This window comes from Salvelinus alpinus, unplaced genomic scaffold (genome assembly GCF_045679555.1).
Source record: "Salvelinus alpinus unplaced genomic scaffold, SLU_Salpinus.1 scaffold_40, whole genome shotgun sequence".
Lineage (NCBI taxonomy): Eukaryota > Metazoa > Chordata > Actinopteri > Salmoniformes > Salmonidae > Salvelinus > Salvelinus alpinus.
In genome coordinates, this window is record NW_027255981.1 from 1,231,068 (window position 1) to 1,243,928 (window position 12,861).

Sequence of the window (12,861 nt, forward strand, 5' to 3'; positions counted from 1 at the left end):
CTCACACAAACTGATATATTGACTTCATCAATGCTTCCTAGTTCTCCCTATGCTATTTCCAATTACGAAATTGCATCTAAAATGACACCCTATTTCTTACATACTGCACTACTTTGACCAATAGAAAGGAAGTAGGGTGCCGTTTGGACACAACCAGAGTCTAATTTGGAGTTGTTTTCTGTTTGGCCGGCTGCTGTTCTGGTCAAGGGAAAAGGGTGTATTTAAAGATTAGGGCGTCATTTGGGATGTGGCCAAAGTCAAATGTCCTTTATTTCCCAGCTGCTGATGTCGGTGTTTGAGAACAGCATGAAGGAGCGCGTCATCCCGGAAAATGAGCCGTTTGATTGGGAGAAAGGAGGGACAGACTCCACGCAGTCGACAAGCGCCTCCACCCAACCACAGCACAACACACGGCCCACCGTCGCTATGGTGGGGTAAGGACCCTGATATATTTACCGTTAGGATTTGAAAGGAAAGTCCACAATTTTACATGATCATACACCGCAGGGCAACTTTCTGCTTGCAATTCATTTAACATTCGAACCACCGGGCCTCGAGGGACCCCCTTCAAGCTGATGAGTCATTCTGACTGCAACATTAACAGTGTAATTCATACATTTCATATATGATATCGCAAAAATTATAATTTGATTGTGTTTATGAAGGTAACATTTGAGTAATAAAAAAAAACATTTCAAATAACACAATAGCATTTTAATTTGTTTATGTTGCTGTAGGCTATATGTAAAAATACACGTTTTCAATCAGTTTTATTTGTGGAGGGCCTTTGTGTTGGAACACGGTAACAGCTTCTTTTAATAATGATAAAATTAAAATAAAATATTCCAACCACCAAGACGCATGGTCAGCACCAACTGTACTTGATAAATGGTGAAAATCTGCACAAAAGTAATAACGTCATTATAATGAATATAAGTATCGATATGACAGCAGTAAAAAAAAAAGAGTCAATTATTTATACGTCGGATACCATGGCGAATTTGTTTCCAGGCATTGCATTCTCATTTCTTTATCACCAAAATGAAGGTGACGCATGATCTCTCTGAAGCGATCCCGTGGCATGATCTCTCTGAAGCGATCCCGTGGCATGATCTCTCTGAAGCGATCCCGTGGCATGATCTCTCTGAAGCGATCCCGTGGCATGATCTCTCTGAAGCGATCCTGTGACATGATCTCTCTGAAGCGATCCCGTGGCATGATCTTTCTGAAGCGATCCCGTGACATGATTTCTCCAAAGAAAGGTATCCCTTACATGTCTGACCCGAAGCTCTCCATATAGCCTACACACTCTTTCCATCGAATGTGCCACAGGATTGAAATGAACGCTTCCAGCTTGGGGCCGGCTGTTGCTGGTGATGTTTTTTGCTTGAGATGTAGGGCTTGTCAGGGGCGTAAGCATGGGTGGGCCTGGGTGGACTCGGGCCCACCACGGGGGTGCCAGGCCCTGCCAAACCTATCCAATCAAATTGAGCAAAAACAAAAAAAGAATACATTATTATTATTATTTTTTTTTTTTAAATACTCCTCAGCACCCACCCCTGCCCATCCAAATTTCAGCAGGCCCACCTACCATCGAATTTCTGTCTACACCCCTGGGGCCTGCTCTCTGTGCTGACATTTTGTGCTGATAATCAGCCTGTAGCATTGTCACTGGCTTGTTGTATCCAAACGGTGCCGTCTCTTCCTCTCTCTTGTCTCACATTTCATTTAACGGAGGCGAGGACACCTGCTGCATTGCGCATCGTTCTGTCTTTTTTGCGCTAAGACCTCGGAGGCGTAGGTTCACGCTGAGGCTCAGAATCTGAAGAATAATCAGATGTCATGAGTTATTTTCATTCAGATCTAGTAGCAGTGCTAACACAGCATGTGCATCCATTCGTCGTTGTCTTGCCTATTGTAAATTACACATGCCTCTCACTGTGTACTTCAAATAGGCCAGAGTAGACTGATAAGACTGCTTGGATTTGGTGGACTGGTATAGGGTACATATTTAGGGTATACATTTTCAGATCATAATTAGATTATACCAGTACAATATAATGGCCAGCCTTGCTCTTCATTCAAAATTGGGAATGACATACTGATTATCAACTGGGGCACGGCACCTTCCACTGTCGGGAGGAGGGGCAACGGGGAAAACCATTCAAAAAATGAGATGCCCTCCTAAAACAGGTTGTAACTCCAGTTCTGTTTGTGATATTAACATTCTACCTACGGTTATATAGACTTATTTAGGAAAAGTCAAGGACGGTGGGGGGGCATGGCTTTAAAAATGGCAGAGTAATAAAACAAATTATATTAATGAGCAGTCAATTACTGCTTTAGCGGTTCTAGTGTTAACAGGGACGGTAACCATTTAATCAACATTTCAGTGTTCACATCAATGTAAATGTGCCAGCTGAAATGGCCTCCCTTGAGGCGTGCTCGCATGGGAAGAGCCAATAGAGGCGTTCGTGGCAGATTCACATTTTGTAAGCAGAACGTTTCCCCATTTGTGTACGATGATGTCATATTTCTACATCTTCCTTTATCTTAGAGTCTTTTTCACCCGTCGGCTGTCTTTGATACTTGACATTTACAGTATCAAATCACAATGCAATGGTACAATACATTAGATCCTGAAAGTGCCACAACATGATAGAGTCCAGTCACAAGGCTCTAATTTTACTCTGTCTTTTATGGGAGCAATTGTTTGACTCACTCACCCAAATATATTATTTTTGAAGTTTCTCTCTCTCTCTCTCTCTCTCTCTGATGACTGTCTTGTTTGAGGCTTTTTACTGTTCAGGCTGCCTAGACACGCACACACTACACACAGCCGCATGACTTCCCTGCGAACACGACATCCTCATCTCCGGAGACATCGTTAGTGTTTTGGTCGTCATCACACATGAGGCTCTATCCTAAATGGCACCCTATTCCCTAAGTAGTGCACTTTGACGTCATATTGCACTGTGTAGGGAATAGGGTGCCATTTTCGGAGGCATCCTGAGCCTCCCGGTGCAAATGAGAGAGGTAACGGGTTTTGTCTCCATCGGTATTGCTGTCACACCTCGAGGCTACTGCCACACTCCTCATCCAAACCCTTTGAAAAGCATGATATTGAATTCTAAACTAGGCTGTAAAATACCAGTTTACAATCAATGTTTCACTGAATAAATAGATGTTTATTGAACTTTGAGGGTGGCCTGTACAAAGTGCATTAATTAAGTGCATGCATAATTCAGGAAATAAAATAATAAGAAACATTTTGGAATAGAGTAAGGCTGGAACAAAAACCTGCATTCCCAGTGGACATATATTCACATATAGGTGTTATACATGTGTTTATAATATACATTGTGTACATCATTGGGCCGCCGCTGATCTTAATCAACTGATTTAACCTGAACCCATCCCGCCACTCCCACCCATCTTCTCCCACAGAGCCATAAACACCCCGGTGCCCGGAGACCTCCAGAGAGAGAACACGGAGAACGTGCTCCAGGACCAGCACCTCAGCGACCAGGAGAACGCTCCTCCGGCCCTGCCTCCCAGCGGGAGCCGCCAGGGGGGGCCACCGCCCGCCAAGGGCGAGGGATGGGAGGACAGCGACTTCAACCGCAACAAACTCAGGATCAGCCTGGGCAAGGTGAGCAAGGGGGAGGGGTGAGGGGAAGGAGAACACAACATTTTACTGTATGGCATCTATGTAGATGTTGTTCTAACGTAGCTTATGCTGTTTGTTGATACAGTATTTTTAGCATTTTTTTATTAATGAAAAATATGGGATCGATTGATGGTTGGCTGAGTAGAGGATGATAGACGGACATACAGATGCACAGACCGAGATGGACATCCACACAGAAAATGTGTACACTAGACAGACGAAGGCCTACCCTTTAAACTCCTAGCAGTGGTAATAGACACATTTTAGAATGAATTACTGTTTTGCATACATCATCGTGACCTCCTTTCTCTCCTTTCCCCTCCCGTCTCTTCCCCTCCTCTCCCCTCTGTGTCTGCAGGGGGCCCAGGAGGGGGATGAACCCAGCAGAGGGGCCTGTCCCATGTCGCCGTGCAGGGCAGGAGGGGCCCCCGAGTCCCTCAGTGGCCAGGTGTGCTCCCTCCGGTACCGCCGCATCAACAGCCCAGAGTCAGACCGCATGTCGGCCGCTGATGGGAGGGCCGTCGACGGCTACGGCCAAAGGTGACCACTACAAACCAGCTCTAGCATTAGTTACAGACCTGTACTAGCTTTTAGTAGAATAGTATTTAAGTATAGTAGTTAACCAGGAAGTGCATTATACTAAAATACATTTAGTATTGTAAATAGCTACATTAAAGTCTCTTAGGCGTTCCAGGAAAGTCCTTTGGGTTAGGGTCTGTGTAACTGCTATAAGCCTATCTATTATAGCCCTCCACTTTAATACTTAATTCAATACTTAATGTGTGTGTTCTTTTGTTTGTGTGTGTGCATTTGTTTGTGCGCGCTTGTGTGTCTATGTGCACTTGTACGTCCTCGTGCTTGTACCTGTGTGTACGTGTACATATCTGTGTGCCACAGTATCAGGTCCCGCATGGACATCCTGGGCTCGCCCTCGCGCCACCTGTACTCGTCCCAACCGGCCATGATGCTGTCTGTGGACGACGGCCTGCAGCGCGGGCGGCACGGCGAGGGCTCGGTGGCGTCCGTGGACCAGGAAGCCCACAGTAATGCCTTTATCAGATCGGTGCCGCTAGCAGAGGAGGAAGACTTTGATAGCAAGGAGTGGGTGATCATCGACAAGGAGACGGAGCTGAGGGACTTCCAGCCCACCACGTCGGGCACCACCGATGAGGAGCCTGAGGAGCTGAGGCCCCTGGAGGAGGGAGAGGAGAGGAGGAGGCTGCGGGGAGGAGGTGGGCCTGAAGGTTTTATGTACATTCAATGATGTGAAATTTCAGTCAGTTCAATTTTGTTCTATTCAGTTCTGTTCTATTCTGTACAAGTTGTGTTGACGATGATCCTCATCTCTCCTCTGACAATAAAATATTATTTGACGTTTGACTTAATCCGGCAAACACTTTTCACACTACTGGGCCGAACCAAACCATTTCTACTGAGCTGACCTGGTTATGCATCCACCACATTTGCTGGAACCGTGCTGAAAAGGACAATGTGAAAATGAACTATTCAACCCATCACAGTTTGGTTCCGGTTTGGCGTGACGGTGTGAAAAGATTCCTAACCAATCCTTTGTTTTAGGGGCGGAGATGGTGGTGCGGCCCAAGACGACCCACACAACCAACAGCAGCCGGGGCATGCTCACGCTCACCGAGGAGGAAGCCTCCAGACGAAGTGGGGGAAGCCCCGCCATGTCGCCCTGTCATTCACTCCCGTCAGGCCGTCCTGTCGGACCCCAAAGACCGGTAAGAGATCGGGCCAACCTATCGGTGGAGGGAGGCTTCTCTCCTTGCATGTTCATGGTAGTCGGCTCAGAGCTGGGTCGCCTGCTGCACAGTGCGATTCATCTTTAGATGATATGGATGAGACCCACCTAAGCGGTGGGTGTTGTTGATCTATCCAGATTATGTAAAGATGAGCTGTTCGGTGCCCCCTCTGGTCGGGATGTCCATTAACATGCAGTGCTAAACCTGGGGGTAGGGTTTTAAGCCAAGGGTTGCAAAATTCCGATAATTTAACTCAAATGACCTGTTTTTCCAGAAATCGCAGTTGGAAGATTCACGGATTTCCAGTTTATTTCCTTATAATTCCAGTAATCTTTCTAGAAAACCTGGGAATTTTGCAACCCTAGAATTTTGCAAGCCAGTGGGAACTGAATACCTTGGCGGGGGGGGGGGGGGGCGACCATTATTCCCGCAGGCATTTTAGTGTCATTCACACTGTCATTGGTGTGACATATCCTGCCAGTGTAAAGAGAGAAAACGTGCCTTTTTCTGTGTCAGTAGGCACAAATTGTTCCTTTCCATCAGTTTGGTTTTGCCCATGACTTTTGGTTTTAACCATTGTTTTGTAATGCTAAGGTATGAATGGGAGACGTGGCTTTGCAAACTGCATATTACAGCATCAGATCAGATGTAGCCTTACATATTATAATTATTGAACAGTTTATGTTTTTTGGGTGAGATGGTGGCATGAGTAGGGTTATTTTTGATAGGTTCTTTCCCCCCCAATGTATTTCTACAATATTTTCTCAATCGTTTTCGCAATGAGTCCATTTTCTCATTGTACGGTTCCGGCAAATGCCAGACGAGCTGGTCCATACCCCGGGAAGATTCCTGGTCCCAGTACGTCCCTGTATTCGGGTTGAAATTTGTTCGGGTTGCACTGCACTTGATGCCCTCGTTATGACACACCGATGAAACAAGATATACGCATACATGATGACACTTTGTCATTCTGATGAGAATAATGTAACAAACATCCAGATAGCCGCAGCGAAAGGTTTTTGTAACAGAAATAATATCTTTGGACATGTTTAGGTGGTGCCACCAAGTTTCGAAACGTTTTCTTCATACTAAACATGTTCTTGACGTCAGTGTTATAAACTCCTGACATGAAAACCTTTGGTTGAAAATGTTAAATTAAAACATTTAAACCGTGGGTCTTCCCATCAGGCTAGGGAAACATATCCCACCGCTGCCACCAAATGTGATTAAGCTGACCGTTACCTCATACATAAAAAGATGTATAAAGAAAATATGGGGAATGTTCAAGTCTTTTAGGTGAATTATAGATGAAATTCAGCAATTTCTTGGAGAACAATTGAAGTTGACAAAATGTTTCTTTCTATTGTTAAAACCAATGTGCCCATAGCTTCCATTAGGGTTTCAGTTCTTCAGGGGTCTTTTAGGTGAGAATGTAATGCAATCATACTATTTTGCCCAACAATGATATATGTATTATATTTTATTTTTGTCGCATGTTACACTTTCAACTCTGAAATACCGCTTTGTACACAGATATGTGTCAAGAAACAGGCATTTAAGTATGAACCAAAGACACATCCAATGAGCATTTCAAAGAGATTCATAAATGCTTTGTTTTCCAACGCTCAATCACTGGTTGGCATATGGCATATGGCACAGGTGTCAAACGTACGGCTCGGATCCTGCCTGCGAGGAGGTCCAATCCAGCCCACGGTGGTTTGAGTTTAAAAAAACGATATAAATATTTTTATTTTTTTGGTGGGGGGGGGAACAAACTCAATATACTTTAAAATGACTAAACCAGATCGAAACTGTGTAGAAATTATAATGGACCTACATACATAAATGTTCTTGACTGTGTCCAGCTCACTAATAATCACAGGATTTGAAAGCTAGACAATCAGGGAGCATCAAAAAGTCCCAAAATGATGGATAGAGGACTGTTTTGAGTTTGACATCCCTGGTTGAATGAAGGTCATGATGAGTTGATTATTGGAAACAGGTCTTAGTGCTGGGTTGGGGAAAAATAAAAAACATGCACATCCAGTAGCTCCCTAGAGTTGTAGAACCCTGATATGCATAAACTGTGCATGCTGAAAAGTGTCATACATTGCTTACTATGTGCTACTGTGTATGTCTAATGGGAGGCCCGTACACATGGTATAAGTACAGTAACACTGTTTGTTTATTTTTATTCCCCTGCGCCCAACACTAGAGGGTGCCACAAAACATCCCTGTGCTCAAAACAACCTAACTCAGAGCAGAGTATGAATACTATATAAAGAAAAGTATGTGGACACCCCCTCAAATTAGTGGATTCGGCTATATCAACCTGACCAGTGTATAAAATCGAACACACAGCCATGCAATCTCCATAGAAGACATTGGCAGTAGAACGGCCTTACTGAAGAGCTCAGTGGCTTTCAACGTGGCACCGTCATGGGATGCCACCTTTGCAAGTCAGTTTGGCAAATTTTTGACCTGCTAGAGCTTCCCCGGTCAACTGTAAGTGCTGTTATTGTGAAGTGGAAACGTCTAGGAGCAACAATGGCTCAGCTGCGAAGTGGTAGGCCACACAAGCTCACAGAACGGGGCCACCGAGTGCTGAGGCGTGCAGCGCGTAAAAATCATCTGTCCTCGGTTGCAACACTCACTACTGAGTTCCAAACTGCCTCTGGAAGCAACGTCAGCACAAGAACTGTTCGTCGGGAGCTTCATGAAATGGGTGGCTGAGCAGCCGCACACAAGCCTAAGATCACCATGCGCAATGCCAAGCGTCGGCTGGAGTGATGTGAAGCGCTCGCCGCCATTGGACTCTGGAGCAGTGGAAATGCGTTCTCTGGAGTGACAAATCACACTTCATCAAATTGTGTTTGTCACATACACATGGTTAGCAGATGTTAATGCGAGTGTAGCGAAATGCTTGTGCTTCTAGTTCCAACAGTGCAGTAATATCTAACAAGTTAAAAAATTCTAAAAATTCCCCAACAACTACCTAATACACACAAATCTAAAGGGGTGAATGAGAATATGTACATGTCAGTATATGGATGAACCGAGCGGCATAGGCAAGGTGCAATAGATGGTATAAAATACAGTATATACATGTGATATGAGTAATGTAAGATATGTAATCATTATTAAAGTGGCATTATTTAGTGCATTGTATAAAGTGGCCAGTGATTGGATCTCAATGTATGCAGCAGCCTCTCTGAGTTAGTGATTGCTGTTTAGCAGTCTGATGGCCTTGAGATAGAAGCTGTTTTTCAGTCTCTCGGTCCCAGCTTTGATGCACCTGTACTGACCTCGCCTTCTGGATGGTAGCGGGGTGAACACGCTCGGGTGGTTGATGTCCTTGATGATCTGTTTTGGCCTTCCTATGACCATCTGGCAGTCCGACGGATGAATCTGGGTTTGGTGGATGCCAGGAGCATGCTACCTGCTGTAATGCATAGTGCCAAATGTGAAGGTTGGTGGAGGAGGAATAATGGTCTGGGGCTGTTTTTCCTGGTTCGGGCTAGTTCCCTTAATTTCAGTGAAGGGAAATCTTAACGCTAAAGCATATAATGACTTCCTAGACAATTCTGTGCTTCCAACTTTGTGGCAACAGTTGGGGGAAGGCCCTTTCCTGTTTTAGCATGACAATGCCCCCATGCACAAAGCAAGGTCCATACGGAAATGGTTTCTTGAGATCGGTGTGGAAGAATTTGACTGGCCTGCACAGAGCCCTGACCTCAACCCCATCAAACACCTTTGGGATGAATTGGAACGAGCCAGGCCTAATCGCCCAACATCAGTGCCCAAACGCACTAATGCTCTATAGAAGCCAGTCCCTGCAGCAATATTCCAACATCTAGTGGAAAGCCTTCCCAGAAAGAGTGGAGGCAGGTTACAGCAGCAAACGGGGGGACCAAATCCATATTTATGATGATTTTGGAATGAGATGTTCGACGAACAGGTGTATTTATCTATGAGGTTAGGGTGAGCAATAACTTCCAGATCATTTGAAAGGTTTGAATGGAAAATGGGATACAGCTCTATATGAATGACACAATGGCCCTCACTGATAAAGGACAACAGACAAAAAAAGAACAAAACTAACAAGAATGTCAGCCAGTAGTCACTGAGATGTGGTTTTAAATCCAGTTAGTTCAGATTGATTAATTGAGACAATAGTGTAGTTGGGTCGTTCCACAAAATGATTCCATGTTGTGTTCCTTTGATATTTCAAATAGATATTGTGCACCAATATTGGATTTTAAAAGCCTATAATATTAAAAAGTACCCATCCCCTAGGGCCGGTATTCCCACCAAAATCCGTTTGTTTAACCCCCCCCCCCCCCCCCCCCCAACCCAACCAAGGCTTAGACTTTAAATATAGACAACATGGAAAATACATTCATTTGATTTTTATATGAATGAAAAAGGGCCAAAATGTGTACATGTTCCTATGTGCACTCTGTGACTTCTCAGAAGAGATTAACATGCTTAACTGCAACATTTCTCCACGTTTTCATAAAGCCCTAGTTATTTTGTTGCTTTGACAGTCATTTCTGAAGATTCATATTTATTTTGTGATTAATTTTAAGTAGAAAAAAAAAACTGTTAAGGTCCACCCTGTTACAGGAACTGAACTCTCTTTTTTAATATGATTTAAACTATTTTTTAAATATATTTTTCTTAAAAGGTCCAATGCAGCCATTTTCATCTCAATATAAAATCATTTCTGGGTAACAATTGGGTACCTTACTGTGATTGTTTTCAATTAAAATGGCCAAAAAGAAACCAAAACAGCTCCTTAGCTAAATTAAATTTCTCAAGCAAGAATTTAGTTAGGACTGTCTGGAAGTGGTTTGACAGAGGGACCTAATTTGAAAGAGCCTAATTTAACTTGAAAACTAGCTGTTATTGGCAGAGAGTAGGGCAAACTCTCTTTATTGGGCTATTAACTTGTACCACCTGGTGATGTCACCAGTTGGTTCAAAAATCCCACCCAGCCAAACAAGCTGAAATTTCAGGCAGTCTTTTCAAACAGCTTTGACACTAAAAGTGCATTATCATAATTTTCACAGTATTATTCCAACCTCATAGTGTGGAAATATTTATAAAACACGGGAAAATCTAGTTTTGGACTGCACTGGCCCCTTTAAGAACATTTAATATCCTTCCTCCCGGGGAAGGACTGCCCGTTCCATGATCTCGCCATCACGGTTGACAACTCCATTGTGTCCTCCTCCCAGAGTGCTAAGAACCTTGGCGTGATCCTGGACAACACCCTGACGTTCTCAACTAACATCAAGGCGGTGACCCGTTCCTGTAGGTTCATGCTCTACAACATTCGCAGAGTACGACCCTGCCTCACGCAGGAAGCGGCGCAGGTCCTAATCCAGGCACTTGTCATCTCCCGTCTGGATTACTGCAACTCGCTGTTGGCTGGGCTCCCTGCCTGTGCCATTAAACCCCTACAACTCATCCAGAACGCCGCAGCCCGTCTGGTGTTCAACTTTCCCAAGTTCTCTCACGTCACCCCGCTCCTCCGCTCTCTCCACTGGCTTCCAGTTGAAGCTCGCATCCGCTACAAGACCATGGTGCTTGCCTACGGAGCTGTGAGGGGAACGGCACCTCCGTACCTTCAGGCTCTGATCAGGCCCTACACCCAAACAAGGGCACTGCGTTCATCCACCTCTGGCCTGCTCGCCTCCCTACCTCTGAGGAAGTACAGTTCCCGCTCAGCCCAGTCAAAACTGTTCGCTGCTCTGGCACCCCAATGGTGGAACAAACTCCCTCACGACGCCAGGTCAGCGGAGTCAATCACCACCTTCCGGAGACACCTGAAACCCCACCTCTTTAAGGAATACCTAGGATAGGATAAAGTAATCCTTCTAACCCCCCCCCCCCCTTAAAAGAGTTAGATGCACTATTGTAAAGTGGTTGTTCCACTGGATATCATAAGGTGAATGCACCAATTTGTAAGTCGCTCTGGATAAGAGCGTCTGCTAAATGACTTAAATGTAAATGTTAAATGTAATATATATAGTCAAATCATAGTGTAAGGCAGGTGAGCTGGTTCTACACTTTTTGGCAATTTTCTACCCTTTTTGAACATGTTTTGTAGTGGAGAACTGAGTGCAACGAGCATAACACATCAACCATGTTACCCATAGGTGGACAGGCTAGAAATGTTTTAACAATAAAAAAATGTTTGAAGCTTGCATTCAATTGCCTCTCCCTGTTGCACACAACAAGCTTTCCTGTTCCCCCTGTTCCAAGGGGTTTTATGGCTGATTTAATCCTGTTACTTTATTTGACACTTAATAGGCATTTACTATAGTCCTCTTTTTTATTAAGTTGAACATGTGCTCATCATGACAGAATGTTACAATGAGGTGAAATAAAACTTTCACCAAATTACACTACCCAAAAGGGACTCATTTCATGTAACGACCCAGTTATCACTCATTGGCTCGATTGAGTGGAATTTAAATGGAGTTTAAATGCACTGTGGAATAATTAATTTTCAAATTTTTTATTTTCATTTTGGAGCAAATCCTTGTACTTTGAAAACCAAAATCAAATTTGTTTTTATTATTTTTATTGAACAAAATACACACACTCAAATTATTTTTGTATACAAATCCAAAACTTCACACAACATGCTTTTGTAAGGTTTCCTTTTGTTGAAATCTGGTTGAAGCGAAGTCAGATAATCAGATTACAACCAGGTAAAGGCATCTTTGTTATGACAACATCAACAACCCTGGGATAAATGTAGACTATATAGGTTGTGTTGTTGAACCAACATCAGATTACAACCAGGTGCAAAAAGACATGTAATCCTTCCTTTATCAACCTGACCATAATGTCTCAAACGTTAGTTTGATGTCTTTTCAACCGATTATACCCACTGCAATCTCTTCAATTTGAATAAAAATACATAAACTAGCTCAGATCATATTAAACCTGATTTAAAGCTAATTTCCTGCAATTCTACACATTTTGCCATGGGGCAGACAGAAACATTTGCAGTTTTATAGCAAATTTCATGCTATTCTATACATTTTGCCATGAGGCTGAGAGAACATTTCCAGGGGGCCCCCAACCAACGTGTTCAATAGTTTTTGGGGGGAGGACACCCTGGAGGTTGGGGCCCCAGGGCATGTGCCCTCCATACTCGTTCGGTAATCCAGCCCTGGGAAAGGCACCATAATTTGGTTGTTATCTGGTCAGATGATTTCAACTATTTAAAGACGTTAATCAGAACCCAACCTGACATCAACCAGTTTTTCCCACTGGCTTTTTCCCACTGGCAACCAGTTTTTCCCACAATTTAATATTGTTGACCTTGTTGCTCTGCCTAAAAACCTTTGAACAAGAAATCTTACAGATTGTTTTTTGTATACAGATTACCCAGAATCCATGTACCACTAG

General features: G+C 43.8%; 1 protein-coding gene across 5 annotated transcripts in view; it reads left to right on the forward strand.

Moving 5' to 3' along the window:
* LOC139567040 (tau-tubulin kinase 1-like) overlaps nucleotides 1–12,861 on the forward strand; it is a 51,961-nt gene that overhangs the window by 23,174 nt on the left and 15,926 nt on the right. For all 5 annotated transcript variants that reach the window (XM_071388470.1, XM_071388471.1, XM_071388468.1 and 2 more), the window contains exons 10-14: nucleotides 280–434; nucleotides 3,448–3,652; nucleotides 4,029–4,210; nucleotides 4,568–4,902; nucleotides 5,249–5,412. In XM_071388470.1, the coding sequence (XP_071244571.1) occupies nucleotides 280–434; nucleotides 3,448–3,652; nucleotides 4,029–4,210; nucleotides 4,568–4,902; nucleotides 5,249–5,412 (1,041 nt within the window). The remainder of the gene's footprint in view (nucleotides 1–279; nucleotides 435–3,447; nucleotides 3,653–4,028; nucleotides 4,211–4,567; nucleotides 4,903–5,248; nucleotides 5,413–12,861) is intronic.